Source organism: Fistularia commersonii, chromosome 1 (genome assembly GCF_037954325.1).
Source record: "Fistularia commersonii isolate RoL2024-O1a breed Wild chromosome 1, RoL_Fcom_v1.0, whole genome shotgun sequence".
Taxonomy (NCBI): domain Eukaryota; kingdom Metazoa; phylum Chordata; class Actinopteri; order Syngnathiformes; family Fistulariidae; genus Fistularia; species Fistularia commersonii.
Window position 1 is genome coordinate 25,506,971 of NC_141284.1, and position 19,703 is coordinate 25,526,673.

Here is a 19,703-nt window from a genome sequence, read left to right on the forward strand (position 1 = left end):
CTAACATCTATCACGGGATTGTTTTATTGTTTGCAGAAAAATAAGATAATCCCAAGAGATGACATTGCAATCTATGAATGTGCCGCTTTCTGCTTGCTCATTGTCAGCGCTCGATCCAGATGCACTGAGGGGAAAAGTCTTGTCTGCGGGTTTGCTACAGCCTATTTTGTTACCTTTGCTCGGGGTTTCCGGAGTCAGGGAAAATTTGGTAGAAAAGGGTCAAAGCCAGGTCGATTCTAAAAACGCACTTCATTCACGAGGATGAAATGTGGTTGAGAGCTCTGGGGGGGAGAAAAAAAAAAAAAAGCATGCAACTGTGAGTTCAGAGTATTTTTGGATGGTTATCTTTTTTTTTTGCTGTTAAGCAAAGACTGTTCAAGACATCTCAGATAGGTTTTAGCGACAGGATCTGTCGTGTTCTATCATAGATAGAGACAAGCGGCACTGGTTATAAACCACAATTTAACATTTGGTTATTTGTGACACTGACAGCAACCTCATATGGATGACTGATGCAAGAGATTGTATACAAATGTTAAAGCTGATACATTTGATCAGTATGTAACTCCTAGAATGTAAATGGCTACTGTTTTATTTGGCTGCCCTTTTGTTGACCCAAAATGTCATCGGTCTGCATTAAAGATTCAATTCTGGTTGCGAGGGAGTTTACAGGAGGAGACAGAGGAAATTTGTCAGAAGCTCAGAAATAGGAAGGGATGCATGAAAGCTAACACACAAATGTATCAGTATCTTTTCGCTATATATCGCAATATGAATTTTAGTGGATCGCCCCGAGCCTACGTGACATATTGTGTGATAAATTCTAGACTTCAGTCCAATACGGAGCTGCAATGCTGTGACCTTAATCAAATATGTGACCTATTAGATGAACAGAAACCGGTGAATGCAGCATTTATGGAGAAGAGATGTGTTTCATTCCCATGATTTAAGCGTCACGCGGCCGATCGATCGTATCATCGATAAGCTGAGAACGATTGATTCTCAGCGTTCTGCCATGCACTCTGTTGCTCTGACTGATTGCATGTCCAAAGACTGTTTTGTCTGCGGCCTCCGATCTTGCCCCCCGTGCACTCGGGGACTCCAGAGGATTGTGTCCAGACTTATTCCACAAAATAAGCAAATACTAACTTCATTAGCAAGAGCCAAAACTTGAAACCCTTAATTTACTATTTTTGGTTCTTAGAGCTAATGAGCTTGGGTTAATGAACGAGGGATGGGTTTGGCCTCGGGGAGGTTTAGCAGCATAGAATCAACGTCTCTTTTGCATTATGGTGATTCGCTGTTGCCTCTTGTGGCAAAAATTGGCGTTACAAGACAACGCTAATCAATGTTTACTGCTCTCAGAATTGTGAATTATCTCTCCATATGTGTCTGTGGTGATTAATTGATCATTTCTGAAATTAAATGAAGATAAGTCAGGTCAAATTTTATTGTCCTGCAAGAGGAGGCTTGTTTGTGGCCGGCCGTAAAGGGCAGATGAGGTAATAACCGCAGTGACAAAGTAAAAAGACATGTTTACAAATCCAACTGAAAAATCCCCGCAATAAACAGCATTATATTGAAACAACATATCACACGAAAACACAAAAAAATCCCAAACAATGCAAATAGTGTCAGATCACTATGAAATGTGGAAAAAGTAATAAACTTTGGATTTTTTTTTTCTTTAAGGCTAACATTCCATTATTTACCCTGACAACACAATGTTCTGAGTAAATCAAAATTAAATAATGCAGTTAACCTAAGACTGAACCCTGAAATCCACCTCTTGAATTTTTATTTGCACGTATTAGTAGTTCAAGCATATTCCCCCACTAAAGTTTTTAATGTATTTAATATTGCGAGTTTTGTGACACGTTTGATGCGGTCTATAAATAATGTGCAACTCTGAGGCCTGAAAATTAAATCATTATTAAAACGTACTACACTAATCACACCCACGCATGCGCACAAACACATACAGACACGCACGCACGCGTGCGCGCACACACACACGGACTCACGCAGGCTAATAATTTCTGTGTGGAAGAGACATCCCTCTAAGTGTGAGTGCATTTCCATGTCTTTTTGGGCAGTGCAGTGTGTGTTTAATTTCGAATGACACACAGCCTGAGAGATAGGGGACACATATTCTTCCACACATAATTGCACACCAACATGGACTGTTAATAGTCTCTCTCACACACACACACACACAGACGCAAACACACAGGTGCACATGCACACCTGCGTGCACACATTTTCCGTTGCCTTGCCATATTAGGAATGCAGATGCTGTTACAGATGCAGCGTAGCTTATTACAACCTAATATATCCTTACACATTTAGCCCGAGCATTGGAACCCACTTTACCAAGCTATCATTTCACCGACTGCACACACAAACTGCGCAATGCATCTCGGGGACGAAGTGCAAACACACACTCATGCTCCACTGTACGGCCAAATTAGGGAATATTTAGATGCCACATGGTAGTCATCCATAAATATATCAGTGGCCAATCAATAGGCAAAGCACATTTGTCTCAGATGAAAAAACACCATCATACAAATTGAAATGAAAGACAAAAAAGTCCCCCTCCATCTGCTCTTCCTCCAGCTGGCCTCCTTCTCTTCCTTTCTCCGTTCTTCTTTTCGTTCCTCTCTGTTCATTTCTGCTCCCCCCACCTTGTTTTACTCTCTTCTCATGCAATCTCATTATCCGCCTTTCTCGGTCCCACTCCGTTCCCTCCTCTGTCTTTCTATTGTCCCCATCGCGCTCGTAGTATCTTCCATTTCTCCGCTATCTTTTCGTTCTTTGTCTCACTCCCTCCGTTCTTCGCTTTTCAGTTCTTTTATTCTCATTCTGGATATCTCCTTCTCTGTTTCTCTCCCTGGCTTTACCCTTTAGTTGTTAATCAGAGTTGATTGGGAGCAGAGAGAGCCAAGAGGAGCTCCCCAGTGGATCAATGCCTCTAAATGATGTGTTCAAGGATCCTTTTAGAACCTGCAAAACTTGCTCTGATAGAGCACCGAAGCATGAAGGCACTCATTTCACAACTAACTCACTTCCTGATTTGCCCTCTGGGAGAGAAAGAGGACTGCTGTTATTGGGATAATTTGTCCCAAAGCTAAATATCCAACTAACCATAAGCGCTTAGACCAAAATATCCTCATCCCAGACAATCAATTATTGCCAAGGTGAGGGAGGAAAATGATACATTTATTTGAAAAGTTCAAGCTAGCCATCTGAGACATAGACATACGCGGACTATCGGCTTTGTTTATGCTTATTTGATTGAAGAAGATTTTCCTGCGTCTCAGAAATGCTGAGCTTTGAGGCACACAATTTGATATTGTGCAGCACCTGAATTCCAAATGTGTGACAAGGTGCATTTGAAAGTAAATTGATTGCTACCATGTTGAGTGGCTGTATTATTATCTAGCACCGCAAGAAGTTCTTGCCAAGATGTAGTCTAGACACGTTTCCACTCAAAGGATATTACAGTATTTTATCACATACATCAGAAACATAGTTTGCGATGTGTCACAAATGACTGTAAAAAGGTCTTAAGACAGATTGACACAAAAACAATTGAAAGCAATACTTTTGCGATCTATTAAATATAGATATTGGATCGTTTCACGAGGAGGGGGCTAATCAGTACTGATTCCTGATTTATTTATAAAGTTCTCGCGGTTATATCAAAACTCCACTTTACGATCGATTCACTGTCGTACAAAATACCGATTGAAGTTGGAATGATTTTTTTATGTCGTATAAATCCAGAATGTGACCCCGTCTCACATACTTTGACGTTAAACTGCACAGTTTTCTTTTAATTTACATTTGTCTGTGGAGTGCTTCTTTTAGAAATCCATTTCTTTCCAATAACTAAAATAAACAAACGCATCATCCATATTGGACCGCCAGATAGTACATAAAGCAAATGATTCAAAAGTGGAGAAAGCGTTCAAAGTTGTGTTCTCAATAATTTGCATTTTCAGACTGCACAAATTTCACTTGCATGAAACGAATAAAGCCGGTGAATGGAAAAGTATTGTATCACATCGGTTGTTTAGCCTCTTTAATGGCTTTGTTATGATGCTTTATTTTAGGATTAAATCCACAACAAGGTTGATTTATTATTTATTTTCCATTTATTTATTTCATTAGCGGTTTTCAATAGCCTACATCTTCAGTGGGAACAAATCTTTTTGAGACCAGCAAACAAAACAAACAAAAAAAAAAAATAATAATATATATATATATATATATATATATATATATATATATATGTATTGCAGCACAGTGTTTACTTTATACTTTATGAGATTTTTTTTTCAAAGAAGCACCATTTTTCTTCCTCGACGAGAGGTCGTTTCACTCCGGTGACTTTGTGAACGTATACACCATTCCAGCTGACGTGTAAACAGCGCTGGCAACAAAATATAAGCATAAAAAGACCTTCTATTATGTAGGGGGAAAACTGCAGCCATATGTTTTCGATGTATTAAACTGATGTGCAGAGGCTGCTGGAGGGAGATGAGGGGATACGCTAACTGAGACCAAGCACCATTGTATGTATTTCCATATGTTACCTGCAGTCACTTCACAAGCTCTTTGACTCGGTGCCAGGAGGAGGAATATAGATTGGAAAATCCCCACAGCGTATACACTCGACACTGTGCGTACTAATATTTCTCCGCCACTAACCTCTGACCCACTTCTATTCACACTGTCAACCTCAGTGGGCCGAGTGGACGTTCACCAAAGCTGCCTCTATAAACTGCTTTGGGGGGTGTGATGATAATGTGTTCTCCTCCATTGCATGACCTACTTCTCTTGACTGCTTTTGACTTCTGTGATTTCAAGAAAACCCCTATATTCCACGCATGCTGATAATCCCAGCGAAGCATAGCTCACCACGCTTTATTAAAAGGGAATTAGGTATTATGCAAACTTTTTCCCCGAGGGATCAGTATTGATCTTTATGGCCTTCTCTTGTTCATTAAATCAGTAAAGAACACGCTCCGGGATGTTTTCACTGTACACTATAATCAGAAGTCCTTGAGTAGTTCATCCAACCTCTCAGGGTTACTGGTTTATAGCTGACCTCTGATACACTTTTGGGGATGTGTAAATGCTTTTTCAAAAAAAATCTCGGTTAATAAACGTTGTGGTAGACGGAAGGGTTTTACTCAAGTCACAACATCTGGAGTCTGAATCCAGTCTTCTGTCCAGCTCATTGAAAGTCAAAGGGCTCGACTGGCGCAGGAGCAAGGTAGTCATATTGCAACAGCAAGCGTCATAACACAAGAATGCAAGAATGCAAAATTGTTCATAAAAATACAAAGTGGGTCTTAACTCCGGTATACTCATCACAGGGATACAGATAACCCGCTTGCAATAGGTATTTTTGTCATTGCAAAGGCTTGACATAACGCTGATATTTCTTTTGCATGTTTTTTACAATTCACTATCTAAGTCTTCAACAGTCAACAATTTCAAATTTGTGTTTAAAAAAGAAATCCACGACTTGAGTCAGATTGACAAAAAAATCTCAATTTTATGATCTTTTGAAGCACCTCTTAAAAATATACTTGGACCAACATGTAAATATATGAGGGCGGTCGAAAATGCAACGTCTGGTTCCTTTTCATCACGATTATTTTAATCAAATCCTTCAAACTTAATGATCAGTATCTCACGCCAAGTGATCACAATGTATTACACACTTTGCACTATAACGCTTATGTCTGACTTCCTCAGCGCAAGAGTTCAAGTCATGTTACATCTTGCAACTTTCACTTGAATACAACAGCCCAAGTCCTCAGCATGATTAAACGACATAAAGATGCAGTTTTCCTTACTTCCTCTATTCCAACACAGGTTCTTACATTTCAGAATTTTGTAGAGGCTGCATCGTTTGTGTCAAAAATCTCATTTTTACCTCACTAAACTATTCCATGCATTTTTTCGACCCGAACCTGTGTGCGGTCATAAAAATTCATAAACAAATTTGAATGTGTTGTTTCTCTGTGTCTTGCAGGTTCTGGCATGGGGAGTACAGGGTGGCGGTGAACATCAACGACTATCTGGACATCTACTGTCCTTTCTATGAGAGTCCTCCATCCCACGGTCGCATGGAGCGCTACATCCTCTTCATGGTCAACCACGAGGGCTACACTTCCTGTCAGCACAGGATGCGCGGCTTCAAGCGCTGGGAGTGCAATCGTCCGACCGGTCCCGACGGACCCCTGCGCTTCTCAGAGAAGTTCCAGCTCTTCACCCCCTTCTCCCTGGGCTTCGAGTTCAGGCCCGGACACGAGTACTATTACATCTGTAGGTCATCGGCGAGGCGGCGCATATCTCGTGTGTGCCGTGTGTGAGTGTTACCGTGTCCGTGTGCATGGCGACAGATGGCGGTAAACGCTCTGTGTTTGTCTTATTGATGTGTAGGTGTGTCTGTGTTTGATTGTTGTACTCCCTTCTGCTCAATATGCATTTGTAAACTATAAATATGCAATCAGCGGTAGGTGATTGAGTGGGTTTGCAGACAAAGCTCGTCGTCGTCGTCGCCGCCGCTTGTGCGCGCACCTACAGTTGTTCATAAAAATACACCTTCGGGCATTCAGTTGCACCCACCCCCCCCCCTTCACTTTCTTTATTTCTTCATGTATCATTCTCCCTCTGTCTCGATCATAAATGGCGCGCTTAGCAAAGTGGTAAAAATGTCACCAGTTGTTGTTTGTAATCCTTTTTTTTTGGATTAGCTGTATTGATGTTTCTCCTCACTTTGACAAGTGATGTATTAGTGTCACAGATGGACCTTGCCCCCTGAGATTGTTTCTGAACCAAGTTAAAAAGCAGTCATTCCCCCACCAGGCACGGGACAAATAGAAGCCTCAAATTACTCTTAAACTGTGTTTTCAGCTGCTCGCTGTGCCAGATAGGTTGGATGGATTTACAACATCCGTAGAGTTTAGCGCATGAGTCGGTAATCACAGAAAAGCACATTGAATTGACTTTCAAATCTTTTCCTGTCAATGTTCAAACTTTCCCTCAAGGGATGGAAAATGTTTTTTTTTTTTTTTTTGTCGCTTCACTGTGTGAATGCTGCTGGAGACTTCACGCTCATGATGCAGCGGCATGAAGAAAGCAAATGAGCGGTGCTGTGCTGCACAAAATTGAGCTTCCTTGCAAGATGAAAAACAAAAGATTTTCATACGAAATTGAATTTTGGTGTTTTATTGTCTTGCATATAGATGCAATTTCCTATTACTTTTTCAATGTGTGCCGAATGCACAGGTCACAGCATGTTGTAAGCATGTTTAGCAGTTGTTCAGACGTCCGGCCAATTCGCCGAGCTAACTGAAGCGATTGGGTTCGACCTTCATAAAGCACAGAACAGAAGAGCGACTACATCATTAATTTACTCAGGTGGAAATAGCAGATCCCATTTATTGATGGTTACTAAAGTAATAACAGCATTGTATTACAACAAGGGCAGTGGTGGGGCAGCGGCTATAATTGGAGACCATAAACTTCTCAGACCGGCGATCGGTCCAGGGTTTACCCCACCTCTTGCTCGATGACAGCTGGGATGGATTCCAACCCCCTGCCATCCCCGAGGATCAGCGGTATAGATAATGCATGAATGAATTAATGAATATTACAACAACTCAACCAACAAAAGCTAATTTCCATCAGTCAAGCACCCAAAAACATCTCTGTCACCGGTTTCTAGCGAAGACCTTTTTGGAGACAAATCCAAAGCGTCATTTCATCTCTCTTCACTTCTCCCATTACTGCAGCGTGCTCAGCTAAACTGACCTTAGACTTTTTAGCTGGAGATGTTGGATTCCCCTCTGACAATTAATTAGACAAAAGTTCATGTTGCCATGGAAGTGTGACATTATTGTTGAGGGTTTTTTTTTTTTCATCAAACTGAATCCGACCTTAAAGCAATATGCTTTGTGTTCAACGCGGAAATAGAACGCTAAGAGCAAGGATGTTCTTGATGTTTTGTCCCTTTTTCGAGACATTCGTACGATTTTTCAACCAATTTATTCTTTCTGCTGCTGATAACCGAGGAGTAAAAATATATTTATTTTATTTCAAACTATCAGCCAAAGTAAAAGTACCCAGAATGTAAAATGGCCCGCAAGTGCTTTACCAGTTATAAATCAACGATGGCTTTTAGACTTCTGTAGCATATAATTATTGTCATATTAAAAAAAAACATCATACGATACCATTGAATAGTCTGCAACAGTCAGCTGCACCAGATATAAACTCTAGAACAGAATTGAATTCATCTTCAAACTAGTGTAAATCTTAAATGAAAATAAAACCAAAATTATTAGCCGATAAAGTATCGTCATCAAAAGACATAGATGTTGCATTTTTACCTTTGAGTAACGCAGCACGTAATACATTTATTTGTTATTAAAATAGCCACAGATGACCAAACAGTTTTAGGTCATTGATACAAAATGGAACTAGCAACATATTATTGATAAAAATCCTACTGGTATAAACTCAGGTGTTTAATTCAATTCAAATGGGAAAAGTGTGTAACTGTTTTACAGTTCTGGGTCAATAATAGAGAGCCATCTTTGTTTTCCTCACATTGCCTACCTTAGTCGTCTTAGAATAAGATGTTGGATTCGCCTCTCACGATTCATGTGACACTAGATGGCAGTTGCAATTGAACTGGGATATTTTTTTGACGGAAGACAATTTTTTTTTTCCTCTGCCAATTAATATATCATCACATTAATTCTTTTTCTGTTCAAAACAAGGCCGGGACCAAACAGAGAAAAAATTCAAAATATTTCCCTTCCTCTACTTTCTGTTTATTCACACAAATTCAGATCCTGACCAAAAAGGCATTTTGGGAACCAATTCTTACTATCTTTATTGATATACGCATATCAATACACACGCAGATAGATAGATAGATAGATAGATAGATAGATAGATAGATAGATAGATAGATAGATAGATAGATAGATGGATAGATGGATAGATAGATAGAGTGATCTGGGAACATGCATACAGTGATCTTTCTTGTTGAGATTTTATTTGTCCAAGACCCAGTCTTTTGTTTACAGTGTCAGAGACACAGCAGGTGAGAGCAAGGGAGCTAAAGCGGTGAGGATAACAGCCACTCCATGTCCTACTGCACTCCTCCCACTTGGCACACACACACACACACACACACACTTTTGTTTTTAGGCTCAAGGAGGGATTGACTGGGCCCCTCCAGAGCTGGATAGTTGCTGACTATAGTATTGTGTTTCTGGGACCCCTGAGGTTAGTGTGTACTCTACAAGATCGGACTGTGTTTGCATGTGTTGTGTATGTGTGTGTGTGTGTGTTTAGGGGTGGTGGTGATGGTTGTAGAGTCAGTTGTCAAGTGATTGTGAGTCCATGAAAGGCCATGTCCATCATCTTGACTGACAGCTACACATGCATTTTTTGTCTCTGGCATGCAGATGAACACACTGACATGGTAACACATACATACTCCGGTCAAATTTGATGGGGAACAATGACATTTGGCATTTTTAACTCCAGACCTTTGTTTGTGTCCGTGTTAGTTTGTGTGTGTGTGTGACTGTGTGTTTGTGTGTGTGAGTGTGTGGGTCCAATAAAAGACACTTCACTTTGATGGAGATTTTCAGCCAGACCTGTGGGTGTGGGTGTTTCTAGCTGTGTGTGCGCGCGTGTGTTTGAGCACGCGTGTGTGTGTGTGTGTGTGTGTGTTTGTCATGTGGCTGACATGTTGACAGGTCAGCTCCACCCCTTACTTCTCCCAGCTGCCATCTGATGAGGCTGAGTGATTTTCAATGGGTTTTCAGAACACGTTGGATTGTGGATGTGCTGGGAAACCTTGGCGATGGGAGAGCCGATAAGACTTTTAGTGGGGAAAAAGAAAACAATGACAAAAGTGGAATTCATCGACGGGCACAGAGAAAGGGGATAGGATAAAAGAGAAGGGGTTATATTTATCTGGCCACTTCTAGCATTTCTCCCCTAGTGTTACCCATTTCTCAGTGAAACAGTGGGGGAGCAGAAACAAAGACGCACAACGGGAGAGAAAGCTCAAGTCCTCATAGGAAACGGCTATACACGCTTTCTGGGTGCTGTGAGGAGGATTGTTGAACGACTCAAAGACGTTTAAGCCAAACGAATCGGGCAATGGGGAAGGGAGAAAGGGTAGCGAAGGTGAAGGGCGGCTAGGGAGATGGAAGGAGGAGTTGCGGGCAGAAAAAGGGGGAGATGAGGGCAGAGTAAGGGTCACATTTATTTCCTGTGCGCTTTGGATTTTGATGATGGTCCTCTTGAGGGTCACTCTGGGCTCTGCCTGTACAGACTTCCTCAAGGGAGAAGGCCAATAGGTCTCCGTGCACACTTCTGCTCGCTGCGTACGCACGTTCCTTTCGCACAGATGCGCGTGCGCGTCAGAGCGTCCAGAGTGTCGGCCGCCGTCTACTTCAGGGTCTCTGGTTCCATTTCAGAGTCGAGCGAGGTGGGACTAATAACCCAAATTCAATTTAATTTACTCTTTGAAGTTTGAATCGCAGTAACTTTTTAAAAAATGTTCTCGCTTTTTGGCATTCAGCTGGGGCAGCGGGGTTTTCTCACTGGTTAGCAATGTCACCTCACGGCAAGAGGGACCTGGGAGATTTGCATGGATTTCCGTCGCCATTCCAAAGACTTTTGAATCAGGTCGATTTGAAGGTCTGTATTTCCCTCCGGTGTATAAACGCGAGTGTGACTGAATCCCAGCGTGGTCTTATCACTGACAGACTTGTTTATGTTGTCTGATGCTTTCTGGGGTTCACAAGCGTGAAAGCGAGGATTTGAGAGAACTTTAAAAGACAAACTGTAAGAAAATCTCTTATTGTTCAAAGCTGTGAATGTCACCACGAGGACTCTGTTAAGCGAAAGTACGAATGACAAATCAAGACAATAGTCATTCAATTCTTGCTCTCTTCACACACCCGAGTTGCCGGTCCTGCAATGCTGTATCATGTAAGATAATATTCTTATTGTGTTTGGCTTTGTTTGAGTGCCCAGGAAACAACACGTATACGAGATGGCTGCATATTCATGAACAGTCCCAAACCACCAACCAGGGAATAAAGTCCACACACTAATTGTTTTTATTGTATTTGACATTTTATAAATGTGCTCCTGAAGTGATTGAGAGTGATTAAATAGAGGGTTATTGCCTTCACAGCTTCGCGTTTTCATACTCGTTTAAAGGGACGTACGGGAAATACAGTCGAGCAAAACAAAAAATATATTCCTTCTCATTTTTTCCAATTGCATTACTGCAGATATGCTTTGAAATAAAAAAAAAAAAAAAAAACATTTCAAGTCACTTGGTCAAACAGGTGGGCACAATATTCCCCATGTTTCATTCAAAAAAATAACTATTTGTGGATATTTTTAGATGCGGATGACGACGCATAGCAACACATTTGCTGCTTTCGGGAATATTTATGGCCACGGCGAAGTAAATGCGGGATTTACTCAAAATAAACTATAATTCTCATGTTTATGGTAATGAAGGATCACGGGATCCAGAGCAAGAGCACAGCGAGTTTCAATTCATCCAGTACTTTCTTGACAAGATTCTGTAGCACAGACTGGGGCACTTTATCAGCCTTTGGATGGAGCTAAAAGTCTAGATAAGAGTGAATTCACAATTAGCTCGAGGAGCCTCGAAAATATGGCCTATCTTAGCTGATTACTGGGGCCGTGTGTCAAATCTACTTTTACGTAGTGCGCGCCAAGTGGGTCTGTGTTTAATTTGTTTACTCAAAGATGGGGAGACAGATAATGCAGTGAAAAGGGAGTGGTTAGAAGTCATTAGGGACCCGCTGCTTGATTTGACCACAGTCTCGGTCACAGAATTGTCTGTCTTTTCCCGAGACCAACCAACAAACCATCTAATACAATAATAAGCACCGCGGTCCTCGGAACAAGATGAAAAAGAACGTATATTAAATGTCCTCAATTACTTTACGCGTGCAATCAGAAGCACAGATCGCTTTATCTCTGAACTAATCACCTCTTTCAATCTTCTTCGCCTTTTACAGCGTCTCCTCACCCTAACCATGTGGGGCGGGCATGTCTAAAGCTGAAGGTGTATGTCAGACCTCCAGGTAAGTCACGCTCTAACTGCACACGCACACACTCACACACATGCACGTACACACTCGCACAAAGGTCCAGATTGGCTATCAAAGCAAAATTAGGGGGGAATAAGAGGGCTGATAGAATGTGCCAGCGACATTCTCTGCTCTGATTCACAGAGCAGCCAGGCAACACTTTAACACCTTTGCACACAAACACAAAACACACACACACACGCAGAAAAGCACACAAGAGAGCAAGCGGGAGTGCACACTGATACAAAAAGTGCACAGGCACGCAGACATAGTGTAGCATTCCTCACATCAAATCACCTCACGTCACCCCGAGTGTGAGAGAGACCTTCTGTCCTTGCAGGAAGGGAACAGGACAGACTGAAAGTGCACTCTGAATATTATTACCCATCGGTCTGCTCCCCGGATACGTTCATTACAAATGAGAGCGATCTAACAATAAAACAATTGCAAAAAGTGTAACCTCGTAAAACACTCGGCATATTTTTGGAAATAAAAAAAAAAATTAAAAAAACTCGCTCACCAGGTGCGACTCGAAAAACGAAGCACGACTTTCCTGACGTTTATCTCGGCTAACAACAGGCTAGCGAGACGTTCTTTCGAAAACGTCTCCCAAATTGATTGCCGTAGACGGGGGAGGGAGGGAGGGGGGGGCTCGTAAGCGCGAGACATCCTACGATCGTATCGTTTAAAAACAACTCGAGAGAAAAATTGGTATACATGGGTATCGCATCGCATTATGTCACGCCCGCATTATCTTGAAAAACGAACCGTACGCATTTTCAAAAGGAAGGTTCAACTTTCTGATTTTTTTTTTTTTTTTTTAAGCAAAGGCTGACTGTACAATCACGTGCGTAGTGGCACGTCTCCCGAGATAACGGCACAGCTTTGAAGAGCCTCGTAAAAGGCTGCGAGCCGGCCTACGTAGTTTTCCAGGCGAGGGGCAAGGAAATTCTCCCCTCCTCCACACTGACTGAGACAACATACTATGTCTCATTCTGTCTTTCCTACAACTTTTCCTGGAGATTTTTTTTTAAATGTCTTTAAAGAAATCTGTTTGACATTGTAGCCCATCTCATCTGTGAAATATTGTCACTAGAGTGAGCGTTTTAGCGCTTACACATGTGCGGATGTGTGTATTCGTGTACAAGTGTGTGTGTGAGAGTGTGTGTTGGCTGTTCCAGATTCCGAGTCTCTGTGATTAAACTGTAATTAGGTTGGTTAAAACCCCCTGCAGAGCTCAGTTGCTGTCGTCTTCTCCTCCTCCCTCTTACTCGTCACCATCCCTTTCTGCTGTCTGCTCTCTTTCTGTACTCGCCTGTTGACGGATGAGAATTTTTGTGTTTTGTCACTCACTTTCCACCCCCACCTTCCTTATTTCGTCTCTCCTTCTAATTCATTCCACGGCTCATTCGCTCCATCCACGTGTCCCTCCCGGTTCAGATATTTTGTCGTTTTTTTTTTTCTTTTCTCTCATCTCTCTTTCAGATGGGTCGGGATACGATTCTCCGGAGCCCTTCCTGACTGACGGAGGTCCGAGCTGGAGGTCGGGGTCCGTGACCCCGTTAGCCGCCCTGGCCTCGATGCTCCTGGGACTCCTCTCCAGGCTGTGACCCATTACCCCTTTTTTTTGGAGCTCCCACCCTGGCTTGCTGGGCTGGGGCTGGCTGTCCCTCTAAATCCACCACCCCTCAGGGAAGCCCTTTTGTCTCCATCCCCCCCTCCCTCCCCCCCCCCCCCCCCACCTCCACCTCTATATGACCACCAACCACCCCCACTGCCAGCCTCCCCCATGGCCCAGACACGGACACCCTTCCCAGGCCTGGCTGAGATGAGTTGAACTGACTGGGAAGCTGCACTTCATCTCTGGTCCCTCAAGCCTGGGTGGAACAGATGTGTTGCACCTCTCGGCTGGAAAAAAATAAAAACACAAGGGAAATGTCTCTGCACTCATATCAGGGGGTCTTTTTGATTTGACTATTGACTCTCGGCCACTGATGGGGTAGATGTAGCCATGGCTATGATTAAACTTGTCATTCCAGTGCAATTCCTATCATCCAATCATAAGGGGGGTGGGGGGGTGCATTAAGAGATAAGCCTGGATGCACAAAAATTGGATTTTTCTCACATTACTCTCCCATTCTTATAGGAAGAATTGGAAGTAGCTGTGGTTGCATTGTAATTGGAATTCCATGCTATCTGGATAAATTCCAACTGCAACAAGAGGAAGAGCCAATTTATAGGGATTGAAGACGGCCTGCGCAGCAGGAAAAGAAAAGAAAAAACAATGTGGGCGCTCATTTAAATGAATAAGCTCTTTGGGAAATGTAATATTGTATGTGTTGATATTTTTAGATGCAGTATAGATTCACGACGAGTTGGATTTTTATGAAAACTTCAGGTGACAAGTATAACCATAGCCTGTTTCTGTGGGAGGGTAGGGTTTGGGGCGATGTTCCGGGTGGGTTTGGCGAGGTGTATATTTTCAGGTGGGATGTGTTTTTGTCTTGTTCATGTTTCTAAACAAAGCATTTATCACAGCCTGGTCATTGCAGGCGTCGTCAGCACTGTTGAGCGGGTCGGGTGACTTTTGGAACCATGACTTTCTCATGTATGAATGTACCACTGGTCACCCACCTCTTTGTCTTTCTGTATTATTACGACTGTGGTCACTTACAGTACCTTCTCTCGGACTGGCAGGAAAGAGGTTGAGGGCAAGTGAGAAAAGGAGGCGACACTCAAGTTGCATGACCACTGTGAAACCTTCAATCAATCAACCTTGTTTGTAACGATGATATATTTTTTCATGGGGAAAAAAAAAAAACACCCGGCTACCGCTTTTTTGCTCTCCCTGAGACTTTTCAAGCATCTGAAGGAAAATTCACCCTCTCCCCTCACACCGTATCTCCTGTCTGACTTTCAGTTGTTGATGGATTAGCTTGGCCTGGGAGATAAATGGACCCACGGGGTGAAACTGACTGGAAATCATCCCCTCAGAGCCCAGGCCAGATTACAATGGACAGAAATGCTGACTGGAACTGGTCTCGGGTCTGAGGGTTAAACCAGTTTGGGAAGCACGTTGACTGGCGAATACGGCGGGATGTGTGTGTGTGTGGTGGCATCACGAAGAACACGCATATGCACATGAACACACAGATAAATATACACACACGCACACACACACACACACGCAGTGGTTACAAGACTTTTCCTCAGAGATGATGGGAACACTCGTGGACATGAGTGTAAAAGGAAGCGCGCAAAGCAAAAGAGCGAGAGTGTGTGTATCGTGGGACTATCATGGGTTACTTTAATCCTGGGGAATGAACATAATGGGTAAGCACTGTGAGCGCACATGCATACAAACATGACAACCCATGTACAGATGCATACACACACACACACACACACACACACACACTCACACACATTGACAAACAGACATATGTAGAGAATCACATGCAGATAGAGACAGTTACAGAGACATGGCATGCACATGTACAAAAACACACACAAAAACACAACCAAGGGGAAGCACTTCCTTCCCTTTTTCATCTTATTTTTGTAGCATTTAAAATCACTGTTAATTACTCCTATGTGGGATGCAGTGATGCGGTATAGCCTGTGGAAGATTAAAAAAAAAAATGTGTCTTCTCTTCTTCTATTCCACTGATGCTGTCCTTCTATCGTTCTTCTTCTTCTCTGGTTTGTGATCCATGGTCGGTAGTGGTAGGATGCCTCCGGGTCTGCGCGTCATGTATGAGTTTGTCTCCTTTTCTTTTTGTGGTGTTTTCGTGGAAGCTGACCTCATTCCTTGAGGTCGGTCGGTCAAAGTAAACACAAAAGTCAGAGCAAGGAGAGAAACACACAAATAAAGATTGTCTTTTTGTCTACTTGAAAGAAGTGATTTTCTTCACAAGAAATCAGATTTAATTTCACATTGACGGGACTGTATTCATGTATGAGGGTACACCTGGGCCTTTACTCTGACTGTTCTATCTTCCCGTGACGTCAAAGTTTCGGCACAGTGATTATTGAGCTGTGCCAGTCAAGGCATGAAATTATTCAGATGAAATCACCCTCTCCAATCTTCAGATGTTTCTCCCTCCACAATGTGACAGCTAATCTGAACTGTTGACAGCGTGGAGACGGAATTGCCTGATAGCCTTTCCCCTCTCGTTTGCATCAGGGTGGCCCTTCAGTGATTGGAAGTAACTAAATGCATTTACTCAGGTATTGCATTCAGGTGTGATTTGGGGTTAGTTTGCGTCATGTTTTACCCCCTTTCTGCAAATGAAAAGGGAAAAAGTTCACTTTGTTCCGCACTGTGCGTAATTCATTAATAAAACTATAAGTTATATTTCTGATTACAAATTAACCTTTTTCTTTTTTTTTAAATAATCATAATATAGTGTTTTCCAACCTTTCAGCCCTCTGATAAAGAGTGGCATCGATTTCAGCCTTGAATTCCCCTGTGACTTACCAGTTGTTTCTCAAGCCGAAGCGATGGAAATGGACAGTTTCTATGGAAGCAGTGTCCTGCCTGAGAACGCCGCGCCTGAATCCGCCATATGTTTTGACTGTATGTAATTGGAGCAGCACATTTCAATATTTGCCACTAATGCCAACAGCCTGACAAGGTCCCGGGTGTTTATTCTGTGCCAAGCTCTCAACATTTGGTGTGTGTTTTTTGTTCCCTTGATTTTTTTTTTTTTTTTTTTTTTTTACTGAGTTGAATATGTGTCACTGAAATTTTCTTCTCAGCCATCAAACTGGCCTGGGGAAGAGCCACAGGCAGGAAATACTCCAACCCATGACACATTGTGAAAATACTCTTCATTAGGTAATTGTATTCAGAACTTTATTATTCAAAAATTACACATTTTACCAGTATTGCACCCTTATAATATCAAAAGGGTAGTTTGTTTTCATGATCCCGGTTGTTTGTTGTTTCTCTCTCAGAATTTTTAATTAATATTAATGTTATTTTGATATGCAGCCTTCTTTTAAGTTTTATTGCTTTTGATTTTAAACATTGAGGTAATTTTGCTATTAAATTGTCATGGGTTTTCAGTCTTTGACATCCTCACAGCCTGGTTGTGGCCATTTGCCACTCTGATACAACAACCAAAAACTACCACTTTCAGAATGAATAAATGATCAAGAGCAACAACAGAGGAGCTCTTGAACCAAACGTTGCCTCTTCTGAGCTCTCCTCAAAAATGAAGGGCCAAACCATTTACTTTTTATCCAGGTTCTCACTACCATGAATATTCAGCGTTGTTTAAAAAAAAAAAAATAAACAAACACATAAATCTTGTCTTTTCCTTGGAGGATTATTACTTCTAGTGTGGAATGACTGGAATTACTGTCAGTAATATGTTAAGGTGCTTAAATGTGCTTCACATGGAAAAGACACACAAAAAGTAATTATTGTCAGTTTAAAAATGTAATCTAATATGATGTAACATTATGCGGTCAACGCTCCTTTTTTTTTTCTTTTAATTGACACATACATTAAATAGCTTTTACTTTTTGAAATCTGGTTTTATTTGATCTTCATTTAACTGTATCGTCCCAGCCAGATGAAAGCTCTCTTCTCCTCGAGAATCCAGTTAAAGGCAGCAGAATGAGCAGTTTCACACCATACACGATGCACACACACACTATCAATTTTCACAAACTACACAAGAAAAGAGAAAAAAAAGACATTCACACGCGGGACCGGAGAAAGCAAAGTGTGAAGTAATGTGTTCTATTAACTTGAGTGTATTAAAATAAGGGTGCTCTTGTTTGCTGTTTCGCCTGAGCATCTGAGTACTTCCATTGGTTGGAGAGAACCACCACAGTTGAAACATCTGTTTAAAATGCAGGTGTCCTTTCAAATAGGAATAAGACCATTAATGGCGCATATTGTGTAAAGATTATTAATATAAAAAGTTGTCTCTTTCCTTGTAGCTCAAGGGGGTATCATCAGATGCAGACATGCATAAACAGACGGACAGACAATATACACGTTTCCCCTTTGGGGCTTGTAGAGTATAGTGTTAGCTTGTAATTTTCATCAGCACTGATTTGAAAGTGTCATTTGAAACCACCAGCTCTCTGCCTTTGGCATTGTGCAGGAAAAAATATCTTTTTTTGGGGGGTTGTTTTGGATGGGTGGGGTGGAAGGGCCATGAATAATAGATGAGCTATGTTTAGCCCTTCTATGAAATGGCAATCGATGTCTGAAATTGCTGCATGTGAGAGCACAATTCCAACAAAAGAGTAGTTTCCAGAGAGCAGAAATTAAATTACCTCTAAATATAGCAATGCACGCTTGGTCAGCCAATTCTACATCCTGACAAGTATCAAGTACCAGCAAAATTAGCCTAATGTAAATTTATCCCCGATCCAGTAATGCCTTGAAATCCTCCAATGTCTCAATCCTTATGAAAGGATAGATGGATGTGCGACGTTACTGGAGCTGAGCCAGAAGTGAGCAGATGTGCTCCCTAACATCACCAGAAACTGTATTTTTTCTTTTTTTTTTTTTTTTACATTTCACAACATGCACATGCATACAGACATTTGCGTCGCGGTACTGCATGCATCCACTATCAGAGACCATTAATCATTGGATGATTATAAGTTAATTTAATTGGCCCGAACATATGAGGAGGAACGAACGCCAATTGTAAATTTGGCCTAAAATATGTTGGTTTTGGACATCAGCAAAATTGGAAAGCCACCAAATGCAGATGCAACCCACTGCTGTTCTTCTCTGCTCCTCTTTTGTATTTTTTTCTCTCTCAGAGGCACATTATTAGGCTACGGGCTAATCTATTCTCCCCTTCCTCCTGTACTTTTGTCTCCTCATATTCAACTCACTGGCATGTTTTAGGAATTATGGAATTAGGGCAGCACTCCCATCTCTATTAATGAGGAGCAGCATGATGAAAGAGCTTGATCCTGAATGTGCCATCTGTAGTCACTACTACACATTCACTTAATCTCTCTTTCTAATTTCTGTTTTTTTTTCCTCTTTCCGTCCTCCTTCTTCACTCACCTTCCCAGATCACACGTGGACACACACATATTAACTCACGTTCCCCGTCAAACACACACACACACATACACACACACACTGACAAACACACGCACACACACATTTTACCGTAATTGTAATTACAGAGGAAATACTAATTCTTTGCTCTTCAAGCACTGTTGGATGTGGCGTGAAATGGCAAAATGGCATTGCAGGAAAGTTAAGTATGGACCACACACCCATGCATAGGCACACACTCACAAGGGTCCAGATGGACCATGTGTTATTGCTGAATAATGCATGCTATGTAGACTCTATAAAAGATACATGGGCACAGAGGGCTGTGCACCATTCAGGCACCGGTGGGCAGTTCGGTGAGGGCAGCTACGGAGTATCCACGTTGCAAATGAGGAGCTCCCACCAAGTGCCCCGCTTGTAGGTATTTAGCCGTAGGTGACCCAACGGGCGATGTATGTTCAGCTGCA

General features: G+C 41.9%; 1 protein-coding gene across 1 annotated transcript in view; it reads left to right on the forward strand.

Moving 5' to 3' along the window:
- Nucleotides 1–13,886, forward strand: part of efna2a (ephrin-A2a) — a 104,945-nt gene extending 91,059 nt beyond the window's left edge. The window contains exons 2-4 of the mRNA XM_086156618.1: nucleotides 6,053–6,345; nucleotides 12,120–12,185; nucleotides 13,677–13,886. Coding sequence (XP_086012744.1) covers nucleotides 6,053–6,345; nucleotides 12,120–12,185; nucleotides 13,677–13,801 — 484 coding nt within the window. The 3' untranslated portion in view covers nucleotides 13,802–13,886. The remainder of the gene's footprint in view (nucleotides 1–6,052; nucleotides 6,346–12,119; nucleotides 12,186–13,676) is intronic.
- The last annotated feature ends 5,817 nt before the right edge of the window (nucleotides 13,887–19,703 follow it).